The sequence below is a fragment of the Oncorhynchus nerka genome, linkage group LG9a, assembly GCF_034236695.1.
Source record: "Oncorhynchus nerka isolate Pitt River linkage group LG9a, Oner_Uvic_2.0, whole genome shotgun sequence".
Lineage (NCBI taxonomy): Eukaryota > Metazoa > Chordata > Actinopteri > Salmoniformes > Salmonidae > Oncorhynchus > Oncorhynchus nerka.
The window spans coordinates 13,099,328-13,115,607 of NC_088404.1; the positions used below are offsets into that span (position 1 = coordinate 13,099,328).

The 16,280-nt window shown below is 46.4% G+C and overlaps 1 protein-coding gene across 2 annotated transcripts in view; it reads left to right on the plus strand.

The window, feature by feature from the left end:
- The window catches only part of LOC115115226 (contactin-1a-like), a 181,215-nt gene that overhangs the window by 130,985 nt on the left and 33,950 nt on the right, over positions 1–16,280 (plus strand). For both annotated transcript variants that reach the window (XM_065022342.1, XM_065022343.1), the window contains exons 8-12: positions 5,732–5,834; positions 7,332–7,431; positions 11,650–11,831; positions 13,407–13,531; positions 14,760–14,877. In XM_065022342.1, coding sequence (XP_064878414.1) covers positions 5,732–5,834; positions 7,332–7,431; positions 11,650–11,831; positions 13,407–13,531; positions 14,760–14,877 — 628 coding nt within the window. The remainder of the gene's footprint in view (positions 1–5,731; positions 5,835–7,331; positions 7,432–11,649; positions 11,832–13,406; positions 13,532–14,759; positions 14,878–16,280) is intronic.

The following is a 16,280-nucleotide window of genomic DNA, read 5'->3' on the forward strand; positions in this document are numbered from 1 at the left end:
CCCTCCCATTCCACGAGGTACTGAAGGCCCCTCGCCCGACGCCTTGAGTCCAGGATAGCTCGAACAGCATACGCCGGGGCCCCCTCGATGTCCAGAGGGGGGAGCGCATCTCAGCTTCCTGGAGTGTACCAGCCACCACTGGCCTGAGGAGAGACACATGGAACGAGGGATTAATATGATAATCTGGGGGAAGATGTAACCTGTAGCATACCTCATTCAGTCTCCTCAGGACTTTGAATGGCCCCACAAACCGCGTACCCAGCTTCCGGCAGGTTTCAGAGGCAGGTTTCGGGTCGAGAGCCAGACCCGGTCCCCCGGTGCGAGAGGCTAGTGGAGGAGTGGCGGATCTCTGCCCAGGGGGCCATCTCTGCCCAAGGGATGAACGCTGCCCACTCCCCCGGCCGGTCCTGGCAATATGACCGCAGAAACCTACCCACATCCTGGTTGACTCTCTCCACCTGCCCGTTACTCTCGGGGTGAAAACCTGAGATGAGGCTGCCCGAGACCCCCAGACGTTCCATGAACGCTCTCCAGACCCTGGACGTGAACTGGGGATCCCGATCAGAGACTATGTCCTCGGGCACCCTGTAGTGCCGGAAGACATGAGTGAACATGGCCTCTGCAGTCTGTAGAGCCGTAGGGAGATCGGACAAAGGGAGGAGACGGCAGGACTTAGAAAACCGATCCACAACGACCAGGATCGTAGTGTTGCCCTGTGAGGGAGGCAGATGCATCAGGAAGTCCACCGACAGGTGCGACCACGGCCGTTGTGGAACGGGTAGGGGTTGTAGCTTCCCTCTGGGCAGGTGCCTAGTGGCCTTGGACTGGGCGCACACTGAGCAGGAGGAAACATAAACCCCTTGTCCTTGGCCATGGTGGACCACCAGTACTTCCCACTAAGGCAACGCACCATCCGCCCGATGCCAGGATGACCAGATGAGGGTGACGTGTGGGCCCAATAGATCAAACGGTCGCGGACAGCCGACGGAAAGTACAGGCGCCCAGCTGGACACTGGGGGGGAGTGGGCTCTCTGCGTAACGCACGCTCGATGTCCGCGTCCAGCTCCCACACCACCGCTGCCACCAGACAAGAGGCCGGGAGGTATGGGAGTGTGATCCATGGACCGCTCCTCTGTGGCATACATCCGGAACAGCGCCTCTGCCTCAGCGTTCTGGGAACCTCGTCTATAGGACAGAGTGAAAACAAAACGGGTACAGAATATGGCCCACCTTGCCTGGTGAGGGTTCAGTCTCCTCGCCACCCGGATGTACTCCAGATTGCGGTGGTCAATCTAGATGAGAAAAGGGTGTTTAGCCCCCTCAAGCCAATGTCTCCACGCCTTCAGAGCCTTGACAACAGCGAACAGCTCCCAGCCCCCCACATCATAGTTTCGCTCTGCCGGGCTGAGCTTCTTCGAAAAGAAAGCACAGGGGTGGAGCTTTGGTGGCGTGCCCGAGCGCTGAGAGAGCACGGCTCCTATCCCAGCCTCGGACGCGTCCACCTCCACAATGAAAAGTGGATTGGCGGTGGCTAGAAGGCCGGTGACGTCGACCACCGAACGCCGCGCGAAAAAGGAGAGGAACCGACTTCGGCGGAAGTCGTGACATAAAGACTACTTTCGAGTAGTAAGACATGTGTAAAAGCAACAGATATCATTAATAAGAAGGGGCTAGAAGCATCTTATATGGTGAGCTACCGAGTGGCTAGGACAGGCAAGCCCCAAACTATTGTGGAGGACTTCATTCTTCCTGCTGCCGTGGATATGGCTGGGACAGGCAAGCCCCACACTATTGTGGAGGACTTCATTCTTCCTGCTGCCGTGGATATGGCTGGGACAGGCAAGCCCCAAACTATTGTGGAGGACTTCATTCTTCCTGCTGCCGCGGATATGGCTGGGACAGGCAAGCCCCACACTATTGTGGAGGACTTCATTCTTCCTGCTGCCGCGGATATGGCTGGGACAACGTTGGGGGGAAAAGGCCAAACAAACTATACAGACAAGGTACTGCATCTTCTTCATCAAAGAACACTGTTTGACCATCAGCATCAGTGACATGGCAGGAGACCTTTTCAGACAATTACTGCTTCACATACAAGCCAGTGAATTCTATGCGTTACAGCTGGATGAGTCAACAGACGTGGCGTGCCTGGAACAGCTCCTGGTATATGTCTGTTACAGCTGGATGAGTCAACAGACGTGGCGTGCCTGGAACAGCTCCTGGTATATGTCTGTTACAGCTGGATGAGTCAACAGACGTGGCGTGCCTGGAACAGCTCCTGGTATATGTCTGTTACAGCTGGATGAGTCAACAGACGTGGCGTGCCTGGAACAGCTCCTGGTATATGTCTGTTACAGCTGGATGAGTCAACAGACGTGGCGTGCCTGGAACAGCTCCTGGTATATGTCTGTTACAGCTGGATGAGTCAACAGACGTGGCTTGCCTGGAACAGCTCCTGGTATATGTCTGTTACAGCTGGATGAGTCAACAGACGTGGCGTGCCTGGAACAGCTCCTGGTATATGTCTGTTACAGCTGGATGAGTCAACAGACGTGGCGGGCCTGGCACAGATCCTGGTATAGGTCCGTTACGTTTATGGGGGGTCAATTAAGGAAGACATCCTCTTCTGGAAACCAGGACAACATGAGAGGATATTTTTTAAAGTACTGGACAGCTTTGTGACATCAAATGGACTTTGGTGGTCAAGATGTGCTGTTATCTATACTGAAGGTGCAAAAGCCATGACAGGGAGACATAGTGGAGTGGTAATGCTCGTGCAAGCAGTTGCTCCCGACGCCACTTGGGTACACTGCAGCATCCACAGAGAGGCTCTTGCTGCCAAGGGAATGGCTGACAGCCAGAAAAACGTTTTGGACACAACTGTGAAAATGGTTAACTTTGTTAAAGCAAGGGCCTTGAACTCTCGTGTATTTTCTGCATTATGCAATGATATGGGAAGCTACCATGTAACGCTTTTACAACATACAGAAGTGCGGTGGTTATCAAGGGGCAGAGTATTGACACGTTTTTTTAAATTGAGAGACGAGCTCAAAGTTTTCTTTAAAGACCATACTTTTCACTAGTCTGACCGCTTGCATTATGACAAATTTCTCACACAACTGGTCTGTCTGGGTGATGTTTTTTTCTCCCCCAAAAAATCTGAATCTAGGATTACAGGGACTCTCCGCAACTATATTCAATGTGCGGGACAAAATTGAGGCTATGATTAAGAAGTTGGAGCTCTTCTCTGTCTGCATTAACAAGGACAACACACAGATCTTTCCATCATTGTATGATTTTTTGTGTGCAAATTAACTCAAGCTTACGGACAATGTCAAATGTGATATAGCGAAGCACCTGAGTGAGCTGGGTGCGCAATTACGCAGGTACTTTCCCGAAATGGACGAATCAAACAACTGGATTCGTTATCCCTCTCATGCCCATGTCCACTTACTGATATCTGAACAAGAGAGCCTCATCGAAGTTGCAACAAGAGGTTCTGTAAAAATTGAATTTAATCAGAAACCACTGCGCTCAGTTTCTTGCCTTGGAAAATCATGCTGTGAAGACACTGATGCCCTTTGCAACCACGTACCTACAGTGCCTTGCGAAAGTATTCGGCCCCCTTGAACTTTGCGACCTTTTGCCACATTTCAGGCTTCAAACATAAAGATATAAAACTGTATTTTTTTGTGAAGAATCAACAACAAGTGGGACACAATTCTGAAGTGGAAAGACATTTATTGGATATTTCAAACTTTTTTAACAAATCAAAAACTGAAAAATTGGGCGTGCAAAATTATTCAGCCCCCTTAAGTTAATACTTTGTAGCACCACCTTTTGCTGCGATTACAGCTGTAAGTCGCTTGGGGTATGTCTCTATCAGTTTTGCACATCGAGAGACTGAAATTTTTTCCCATTCCTCCTTGCAAAACAGCTCGAGCACAGTGAGGTTGGATGGAGAGCATTTGTGAACAGCAGTTTTCAGTTCTTTCCACAGATTCTCGATTGGATTCAGGTCTGGACTTTGACTTGGCCAATCTAACACCTGGATATGTTTATTTTTGAACCATTCCATTGTAGATTTTGCTTTATGTTTTGGATCATTGTCTTGTTGGAAGACAAATCTCTGTCCCAGTCTCAGGTCTTTTGCAGACTCCATCAGGTTTTCTTCCAGAATGGTCCTGTATTTGGCTCCATCCATCTTCCCATCAATTTTAACCATCTTCCCTGTCCCTGCTGAAGAAAAGCAGGCCCAAACCATGATGCTGCCACCACCATGTTTGACAGTGGGGATGGTGTGTTCAGGGTGTTGCTTTTACGCCAAACATAACGTTTTGCGTTGTTGCCAAAAAGTTCAATTTTGGTTTCATCTGACCAGAGCACCTTCTTCCACATGTTTGGTGTGTCTCCCAGGTGGCTTGTGGCAAACTTTAAACAACACTTTTTATGGATATCTTTAAGAAATGGCTTTCTTCTTGCCACTCTTCCATAAAGGCCAGATTTGTGCAATATACGACTGATTGTTGTCCTATGGACAGAGTCTCCCACCTCAGCTGTAGATCTCTGCAGTTCATCCAGAGTGATCATGGGCCTCTTGGCTGCATCTCTGATCAGTCTTCTCCTTGTATGAGCTGAAAGTTTAGAGGGACGGCCAGGTCTTGGTAGATTTGCAGTGGTCTGATACTCCTTCCATTTCAATATTATTGCTTGCACAGTGCTCCTTGGGATGTTTAAAGCTTGGGAAATCTTTTTGTATCCAAATCCGGCTTTAAACTTCTTCACAACAGTATCTCGGACCTGCCTGGTGTGTTCCTTGTTCTTCATGATGCTCTCTGCGATTTTAACGGACCTCTGAGACTATCACAGTGCAGGTGCATTTATACGGAGACTTGATTACACACAGGTGGATTGTATTTATCATCATTAGTCATTTAGGTCAACATTGGATCATTCAGAGATCCTCACTGAACTTCTGGAGAGAGTTTGCTGCACTGAAAGTAAAGGGGCTGAATAATTTTGCACGCCCAATTTTTCAGTTTTTGATTTGTTAAAAAAGTTTGAAATATCCAATAAATGTCGTTCCACTTCATGATTGTGTCCCACTTGTTGTTGATTCTTCACAAAAAAATACAGTTTTATATATTTATGTTTGAAGCCTGAAATGTGGCAAAAGGTCGCAAAGTTCAAGGGGGCCGAATACTTTCGCAAGGCACTGTATGTGAGAGTGGATTCCTGGCCCTCACAAGCATGAAAACTAAATACAGGCACAGACCCAACACCGCAGAGGTATGTGCATCCTTTCAAGCACACTCTTCTCATTAACCTGTGGTGAGTTATTCACAATTCTTTATGAACAAATACGGTTTTATATGTAAGATGGCTAAATAAAGAGCAAAATTATTGATTTATTATTATATTATTATTTCTGTCCTGGTCCTACTAGAGCTCTTTGTCACTTCCCACGAGCCGGGTTGTGACAAAAACTGAAATTAATACATGTATTGTATAGTATGTGTGTGTGGCAGGCTTACAATGATGGCAAAAATCAACATTTGAGAGTGTGCTGACCCTGGTGCTAGAGGGGGTACAGCTGACCCTGGTGCTAGAGGGGTACGCAGCTGGAGGTTGAATGTTTGAAGGGGTACGGGACTATAACAAGGTTTGGGAACCACTGCCCTATATAATGCATTTGTTGTGTTTTTCATGAATTGTTGATGTCTGTCACCAGGTGGACTCGTCTGACAGCGGAAACTACTCCTGCTTCGTCTCCAGTGCCTCCATCGCCAAGAGCGTCTTCAGCAAGTTCATCCCCCTCGTCCCTCTGGCTGAACGTTAGTTTCTGTTTGCTCTACGTTGAGATAGAAACCTGTAGCGTAATGAATACCACAACATCCACCAGTCTGCACATACCTTTTGTCCCCCTGGCAGAACGTTAGTTTCTGTTTGCTCTACGTTGAGATAGAAACCTGTAGCGTAATGAATACCACAACATCCACCAGTCTGCACATACCTTTTGTCCCCCTGGCAGAACGTTAGTTTCTGTTTGCTCTACGTTGAGATAGAAACCTGTAGCGTAATGAATACCACAACATCCACCAGTCTGCACATACCTTTTGTCCCCCTGGCTGAACGTTAGTTTCTGTTTGCTCTACGTTGAGATAGAAACCTGTAGCGTAATGAATACCACAACATCCACCAGTCTGCACATACCTTTTGTCCCCCTGGCAGAACGTTAGTTTCTGTTTTCCTCTACGTTGAGATAGAAACCTGTAGCGTAATGAATACCACAACATCCACCAATCTGCACATACCTTTTGTCCCCCTGGCAGAACGTTAGTTTCTGTTTTCCTCTACGTTGAGATAGAAACCTGTAGCGTAATGAATACCACAACATCCACCAATCTGCACATACCTTTTGTCCCCCTGGCTGAACATTAGAAGCTGGTTTTGTTACCTATTAAAAAATAGGAATCAGTAAAGATAGTCCTCCCATTATTCAGCATCACTCTACAACTTATACGATCACCTTGATCACTATCTAAGTTTTAGTCGTCACACAATTACCTACTGTCTGTAGTTTGCTTCGTTTTGCTTAGGACAGAGTTGGTCCAAAGAGTTGGTCCATCTTAAGACCAGAGAACCACACATGAACCTAAGAGAGGATGAATCTCAGGGATAAGAGAGGTAGGGTTAGTCGGGCGGACTCCATCTCTGGAGACAGAGACCACAGCTGAAGTGTGGGGAGAGAGAGAGCCTTTTGTTGTATGTTTGTCTCAATATGGAAAAATCTTGACAAGAGAAAAAGTTTAAGAGAATCCTAGAGTTCACCTGGAGGTCATGTGATGTTAGGTATGGGAATTACTCAAGGAGTTGGATAGAGCACAAACAGTATAGGGATCAGTCTAGCATGTTGTGTTGTAGTTGAGAACAGTAGTTTACTCGACAACACTTCAGGAGCTCTATTCTCTGTCATGCATATGTTTTACCATGTCTACATCACCACACTATAATAGGGGCCTCTGGCTGTGTCGTGGCCCATATCTAGCACTGCACTGTTACAACTCATCAGGAAGGGCAAACTGAGCTGGAAGCATTGTGTGTGCGCGTGTGTGTGTGTGAGTGTGAGTGTGAGTGTGAGTGTGAGAGAGAGAGAGAGAGAGAGAGAGAGATGCAAACGCACCCATTTACAATGAAGTGCCTCCAACCAAATGCATCACCTTGTCACCACACAGAGTGAACTAATGTATTGCTGCTGGTCTAATTTGTGCTATGAATAAACAGGTGACTCACGTCCACTTGTTTCTATTTCCTGTTTCCCCACCAATCAGGCCCAATAAGGAAGTACCCTGCTGATATCAAAGTCAAGTTCCCAGACACCTTTGCACTGGTGGGCCAGAACATCACACTGGAATGCTTCGCCCTGGGAAAGTAAGTCTCGATATAACCAGTGCATTGTTAGAACTACATTTTGTGCTTTTATGCTCGCTTCGAGGCAAGCAACACTGAAGCATGCATGAGAACACCAGCTGTTCCAGATGACTGTGTGATCACGCTCTCCGTAGCCAATGTGAGCAAGACCTTTAAACAGGTCAACAATCAATTGGCCGCGGGGGCCAGACGGATTACCATGACGTGTACTCAGAGCATGCATTGACCAAATGTCTTCACTGTTATTTTCAATCTTTCCTTGACCGAGTCTGTAATAACCACATGTTTCAAGCAGACCACCATAGTCCCTGTGCCCAAGAAAGGGAAGGTAACCTGGCTAAATGACTACCGCTCCGTAGCACTCACGTCGGTAGTCATGAAGTGCTTTGAAAGGCTGGTCATGGCTCACATCAACACCATCATCCCGGAAACCCTAGACCCACTCCAATTCGCATACCGCCCCAACAAATCCACAGATGACGCAATCTCAATCGCACTTCACACTGCTCTTTTCCCACCTGGACAAAAGGAACGCCTATGTGAGAATGTTGTTCATTGACTACAGCTCAGCGTTCAACACCATAGTGCCCACAAAGCTCATCACTAAGCTAAGGATCCTGGGACTAAATATCTCTCTGCGACTAGATCCTGGACTTCCTGACAGGCTACCTCCAGGTAGTAAGGGTGGGGAACAACACATCTGCCACACTGATCCTCAACACAGGGGCCCCTCAGGGTTGCGTGCTTAGTCCCCTCCTGTACTCCCTGTTCACCCACGACTGCATGGCCAAGCACGACTCCAACACCATCATTACATTTGCTGATGACACAACAGTGGTAGGCCTGATCACCGACAACGATGAGACAGCCTATAAGGAGGAGGTTAGAGACCTGGCTGTGTGTGGCAGAACAACAACCTCTCCCTCAATGTGAGCAAGACAAAGAAGATTATCGTGGATTACAGGGAAAGGAGGGCCGAACATTCCCCCATCCACATCGAGGCTGGAGTGGAGCGGGTTGAGAATTTCAAGTTCCTTGGTGTCTACATCACCAACAGGTCCAAACAGACCAAGACAGTCGTGAAGAGATTATGACAACATCTTTTCCCCCTCAGGAGACTGAAAAGATTTGTCATGGGTCCCCAGATCCTCAAAAGGTTCTACAGCTGCACCAGCTGGTGCTGGTTGCATCACTGCCTGGTATGGCAACTGCTCAGCATCCGACCATAATGCGCTACAGAGGGTAGTGTGTACCCTCTGTAGGCCCAGTACATCACTGGGACCAAGCTTCCAGCCATCCAGGACCTACAGTATATGTCAAAAGTTTGGACACACCTACTCATTCAAGGTTTTATCTTTATTTGTACTATTTTCTACATTGTAGAATAATAGTGAAGACATCAAAACTATGAAATAACATATAGAATAATGTAATAACCAAAAAAGTGTTAAACAAAACAAAAAAAATATTTTTGATTTTTCAAAGTAGCTACCCTTTGCCTTGATGACAGCTTTGCACACTCTTGGCATTCTCTCAACCAGCTTCATGAGGAATATTTTTCCAACAGTCTTTAAAAGCTTTTTTACCTTTATTTAACTAGGCAAGTCAGTAAAGAACAAATTATTATTTACAATGACGGCTTTCACCGGCCAAACCCAGATGACGCTGGGCCAATTGTGCACCGCCCTATGGTACTCCCAATCACGGCCAGTTGTGATACTGCCTGGATTCGCACCAGGGTGTCTGTAGTGATGCCTTAGACCGCTGCGCCACTCGGGAGCCCCAGTCTTGAAGGAGTCTTGAAGGAGTTCTCACATATCCTGAGCATTTGTTTGCTGCTTTTCCTTCACTCTGCGGTCCAACTCATTCCAAACCATCTCAATTGGGTTGAGGTCTGGTGATTGTGGAGGCCAGGTCATCTTATGCAGCACCCCATCACTCTCCTTCTTGGTCAAATAGCCCTTACACAGCCTGGAGGTGTGTTGGGTCATTGTCCTGTTGAAAAACAAATGATAGTCCCACTAAGCGAAAAGCAGATGGGATGGCGTATTGCTGCAGAATGCAGTGGTAGCCATGCTGATTAAATGTGCCTTGAATACTATATATATCACAGACAGTGTCACCAGCAAAGCACCCCCACACCATCACACCTCCTCCATGCTTCACGTTGGGAACCACACATGGTGAGATCATCCGTTCACCTAATCTTCGTCTCACAAAGCCACAGCAGTTGGAGCCAAAAATCTCAGATGTTGACTCATCAGACCAAAGGACAGATTTCCACCGGTCTGATGTCCATTGATCGTGTTTCTTGGCCTAAGCAAGTCTCTTCTACTTTTTGGTGTTCATTAGTTGTGGTTTCTTTGCAGCAATTCAACCATGAAGGCCTGATTCACACAGTCTCCTCTGAACAATTGATGTTGACGTGATTGTTACTTGAACTATGTGAAGCATTTATTTGGGCTGCAATTTCTGAGGCTGGTAACTCTAATGAATTTATCCTCTGCTGCAGAGGTAACTCTGGGTCTTCCATTCCTGTGGCGGTCCTCATGAGAGCCAGTTTCATCATAGCGCTTGATGGTTTTGCAACTGCACTGCTCTTTGCTTATTTGAGCTGTTCTTGTCATAATATGGACTTGGTCTTTTACCAAATAGAGCTATCTCCCCTACCTTGTCACAACACAACTGTTCAAACACATTAGGAAGATTGATTCCATATGGGTTATTTCATGTAGAAAATAGTAAAAAAATAAAGAAAAACCCTGGAATGAGTAGGTGTGTCCAAACATCTAACTGATACTCTATATATTAAGCGGTGTCAGAGGAAAGCCCAAAAAATAGTCAAAGACTCCAGTCCCCCAAGTCATAGACTGTTCCCTCTGTTACCGCACAGCAAGCGGTACCGGACCACCAAGTCTAGGTACTAAAACGTCTCCTTAACAGCTTCTACCCCCAAGCCATAAGACTGCTGAACAATTAATCAAATGGCCACCAGGACTATTTACATTGACACCCCCTGCCCTCCCTTTGTTTTTACACTGATGCTACTCACTGTTTATTGTCTATGCCCCTTTACAACTACCTACATGTTCTTTCGTTTATTTTGTAAATATTTTCTTAACTCTATTTCTTAAACTGCATCGTTGGTTAAGGGCTTGTAATAAGCATATTCGGAGCATGTGACAAATAACATTTGATTTGATTTGATTTGATCCTTGCTCAGACCTAGAGTATGACGTGGTTTATTGTAATGCACTGTGTGTAAATATTCACATGACAAAGCTATGTGTTTACAGTGTCTTGCGAAAGTATTCACCCCCCTTGGAATTTTTCCTATTTTGTTGCCTTAAAACTTGGAATTAAAATATATTTTTTGGGGGGTTTGTATCATTTGATTAACACAACATGCCTACCACTTTGAAGATGCTAAAAAACATTTTTTGTGAAACAAACAAGAAATAAGACAAAAAATGGAAAACTTGAGCGTGTATAACTATTCACCCCCCCCCCAAAGTCAATACTTTGTAGAGACACCTTTTGCAGCAATTACAGCTGCAAGTCTCTTGGGGTATGTATCTAGTCACTGAGATTATTGCCCATTCTTCAAGGCAAAACTGCTCCAGCTCCTTCAAGTTGGATGGGTTCTGCTGGTGTACAGCAATCTTTAAGTCATACCACATATTTTCAATTGAATTGAGATCTGGGCTTTGACTAGGTCATTCCAAGACATTTAAATGTTCAACCTCAACCACTCGAGTGTTGCTTCAGCAGTATGCTTAGGGTCATTGTCCTGCTGGAAGGTGAACCTCCGTCCCAGTCTCAAATCTCTAGAAGACTGAAACAGGTTTCCCTTAAGAGTTTCCCTGTATTTAGCTCCATCCATCATTCCTTCAGATCTAACCAGTCTCCCAGTCCCTGCAGATGAAATACATCCCTACAGCATGATGCTGCCACCACCATGCTTCACTGTGGGGATGGTATTCTCGGGGTGATGCAAGATGTTGGGTTTGCGCCAGACATAGCGTTTCCTTGATGGCAAAAAAGCTACATTCTATTCTCATCTGACCAGAGTACCTTCACCAATTTGAACTATTTTGTGTATGTCCATTACATGAAATTACAGGTTGTAATGCAAGAAAATAGGAAAAAAGCTAAAGGGAATGAATACTTTTGCAAGGTACAGTATACTGTATGTCTTAACTCCTCCCCTCTCCACAGCCCCATCCCTCAGATCCGCTGGAGGAAGATGGACGGAGAGCTGCCGGCCAATCATGAAGTCAGCATGGCAGGGGCCCACCTCCAACTGTACCACGTGCAGTATGAGGACGAGGGGACGTACGAGTGTGAGGCCCTCAACTCCAAAGGGAAGGACTGGCACCGGGCTCGGGTCTCTGTAGAAGGTAGGGCCCTGTCTCTAGTCTACTAATTAAGCAATATGGCCAGAGGGGTTGTGGTATATTGGCAACCCCCTGGGGTGCCTTATTGCTATTATAAACTGGTTACCAGCGTAATTAGAGCAGTAAAAATATATGTTTTGTTATACCTGTGGTATACAGTTTGATATACAATGGCTTTCAGCCAATCAGCATTCAGGGATCGAATTTATAATGAAGCAATAAGGCCCGAGGAGGTGTGGTTTATGGTCAATATGCCACTGCTAAAGGCTGTTCTTAAGCACAATGAAACGAACCACCCAGTTTATAATACAGTATATACTCCCAAGCTTTGTAGTTGGAAGTCATTGACTTGCAAATTGTTATTATTCAGCACCTCTTCTCTCAGGGCTTAGTCCTAATTTGAGTCATTCACTTCTTAACTCAGATTTTCACATGAATCATGCATTGATGTTGTGCGCTGACCTCAAGTTAGGACTCAGGCCTCGTACACGTGATCTCAAGTTAGGACTCAGGCCTCGTACACGTGATCTCAAGTTAGGACTCAGGCCTCGTACACGTGATCTTAAGTTAGGACTCAGGCCTCGTACACGTGATCTCAAGTTAGGACTCAGGCCTCGACTCACGTACACGTGATCTTAAGTTAGGACTCAGGCCTCAGGCCTCGTACACGTGATCTCAAGTTAGGACTCAGGCCTCGTACACGTGATCTCAAGTTAGGGACTCAGGCCTCAGGCCTACACGTGATCTCAAATTAGGACTCAGGCCTCGTACGCGTGATCTCAAGTTAGGACTCAGGCCTCGTACACGTGATCTCAAGTTAGGACTCAGGCCTCGTACACGTGATCTCAAGTTAGGACTCAGGCCTCGTACACGTGATCTCAAGTTAGGACTCAGGCCTCGTACACGTGATCTCAAGTTAGGACTCAGGCCTCGTACACGTGAGGACTCAGGCCTCGTACACGTGATCTCAAGTTAGGACTCATGCCTCGTACACGTGATCTCAAATTAGGACTCAGGCCTCGTACACGTGATCTCAAGTTAGGACTCAGGCCTCGTACACGTGATCTCAAATTAGGACTCAGGCCTCGTACACGTGATCTCAAGTTAGGACTCAGGCCTCGTACACGTGATCTCAAATTAGGACTCAGGCCTCGTACACGTGATCTCAAGTTAGGACTCAGGCCTCGTCAAACACGTGATCTCAAGTTAGGACTCAGGCCTCGTCACACGTGATCTCAAGTTAGGACTCAGGCCTCGTACACGTGATCTCACGTGATCTCACGTGAGTTAGGACTCAGGCCTCAGGTACACGTGATCTCAAGTTAGGACTCAGGCCTCGTACACGTGATCTCAAGTTAGGACTCAGGCCTCGTACACGTGATCTCAAGTTAGGACTCAGGCCTCGTACACGTGATCTCAAGTTAGGACTCAGGCCTCGTACACGTGATCTCAAGTTAGGACTCAGGCCTCGTACACGTGATCTCAAGTTAGGACTCAGGCCTCGTACACGTGATCTCAAATTAGGACTCAGGCCTCATACACGTACTGTACAGTCTCCTTTCCTCATCTCCATTCCAGCCTTCCCAGAGTGGACAGAGTCCATCAGCAGTACAGAGCGGGACATCAGCAGTGACTACACCATGTCCTGTGAGGCCAGCGGCAAGCCCAAGCCCCACGTCCACTGGCTCAAGAACGGCTACCAGGTAAGTCGTTTCACATACCCTTTTAACACTGCTGGGCTGAGCTGAACATAGCTGAGCAGAGCAGAGTTGGGCTGAGCTGAACAGAGACAAGCAGAGTTGGGCTGAGCTGAACAGAGACAAGCAGAGTTGGACTGAGCTGAACAGAGCTGAGCAGAGCTGGACTGAGATGAGCAGAGCTGTGCTGAGCTGGCCTGGTTAAGCACCCACCATAGCTTTTGGAACCGTACTGGAAAATACTATATGAAAGCAAAATACTATATGTTGACAAAATACTATATGTTGACAAATTACTATATGAAGACAAAATACTGTATGTTGACAAAATACTATGTTGACAAAATACTATATGTTGACAACATACTATATGAAGACAAAATACTGTATGTTGACAAAATACTATGTTGACAAAATACTATATGAAGTGTGGTTTGGGTTAGCCGGCAATAGTGTTCCAGCAACTATGATAAATGCATAACCAGGCCAGCTTGGTTTGGCTCAGTAGTGTGAAAAGCCAGGTCCCTTAGATAGAAAAGCACTACCCTCTCTACCAAGGTCAGCAGCCAGCATCAGGGTGGCACAGTTGTGACAGGGGTACTCCTCAGAGTCTGAATTGTCTGAACACAGGGCACAGTGTTAAGACTCGGGAGAAGGTAGCTCTTGTTGTTTCTCAGAGAATGTCAGAGAAGGAGAGGAGAGGAGAGGAGAGGAGAGGAGAGGAGAGGAGAGGAGAGGAGAGGGAAAGTACCTCTTGTATTTTCTGAGTGTGCCAGCCCAGAGGTTGCATAACTCACTGCCATAGTAACTGTCACGCCAACCCTCCTCCTGAAAGACACCCAGGAGAGAAGGCAGGCAGGCAGGCAGGCAGGCAGGCAGGCAGGCAGGCAGGCAGGCAGGCAGGCAGGCAGGCAGGCAGTGGCAGCACAGAGTGGGAGGGAGGACTTTGATGTCAATGTAACTTGATACTTCATTATGTATTAATGATGTTTTCATCAAGTCAGATAAACCCATTGAAATGCTGAGGGAGGCTAGTTAATTACATTTTGCATTTAGTATTCCTACATTTCAAAAGTATTTTGATGTTTTAATTTCAACATTGTCAACATTACACTTATTGTCATTGAGGCATCAACATGCCCTATTATAAAATGTAGTAATAACAATGAAAAAAATATGTTATTGTAATTTTGAAATGCGTATTGTTTCATATTTATTTATTCCGTTTCCACAGTACGATAAGCATGATCTGAAGTTCAGAGGACTGACGTTTGAGGACTCTGGGATGTACCAGTGTAGAGCGGAGAATCGGCATGGAGTCGTCTATGCTGACGCAGAGCTGCGTGTGATTGGTGAGTCAAATAGTCTGTCTGATTATGCGTGGCTGTGCTAAAGCCTTCAGACGGATTGTGATTGGCCAAAGATGAAAGGTCCCTACATTAGACTAATTAACTTTGTGTTATACATGTTTAAGAACAATCAAACAAACAACATATTCCAGTAAACTGACAGCTCGCCCTTTTCAGCCGTGACTTGATCCCAAACTGTTTCTAATTATGGTAATGAAGCATGAACCTAAGTAAACACACACACACACACACTCACACACATACCGTACACTATACATACTATATTGTATACACTATGTATACAAAAGTATGTGGACCCCCCTTCAAATTAGTGGATTCGGCTATTTCTGCCACACCTTTTGCTGACAGGTGTATAAAATGGAAGACACAGCCATGCAATCTCCATAGACAAACATTGGCAATAGAATGGCCTTACTAAAGAGCTCAGTGACTTTCAATGTGGCAGCGTCATAGGATGCCACCTTTCCAACAAGTCAGTTCGTCAAGTTTCTGCCCTGCTAGAGCTGGTCAACTGTAAGTGCTGTTATTATGAAGTGGAAATGTCAAGGAGCAACAACGGCTCAGTCGCGAAGTGGTAGGCCACACAAGCTCACAGAACAGGACCGCCGGGTGCTAAAGTGCGTGGCACCTAAAAATCGTCTGTCCTCGGTGCAACACTCACTACCGAGTTCCAAACTGCCTCTGGAAGCAACATCAGCACAAGAACTTGTTCGTTGGGAGCTTCATTAAATGGGTTTCCATGGCCGAGCAGCCTCATACAAGCCTAAGATCACCATGTGCAATGACAAGCGTCGGCTGGAGTGGTGTAAAGCTTGCCGCCATTGGACTCTGGAGCAGTGGAAACGCATTCTCTGGAGTGATGAATCTGGGTTTGGTGGATGCCAGGAGAACCTGCCCCAATGCATAGTGCCAACTGTAAAGTTTGGTGGAGGATCGGTAATGGTCTGGGGCTGTTTATCATGGTTCAGGCTAGGCCCCTTAGTTCCAGTGAAGGAAATATTAACATTACAGCATACACTGACATTCTAGAAAATTCTGTGCTTCCAACTTTGTGGCAACAGTTTGGGGAAGGACCTTTCCTGTTTCAGCATGACAATGTCCCCATGCACAAAGCAAGGTCCATACAGAAATGGTTTGTTGAGATCGATGTGGAAGAACTTGACTGGCCTTCACAAAGCCCTAACTCAACCCCATCGAAATGGGATGAATTGGAACGTCGTCTGCAAGCCAGGCCTAATCGCCCAACATCAGTCCCCGCAGCAATGTTCCAACATCTAGTGGAAAGTCTTCGCAGAAGAGTGGAGGCTGTTATATCAGCAATGTTCCAACATCTAGTGGAAAGCCTTCCCAGAAGAGTGGAGGCTGTTATAGCAGCAAAAGGGGGA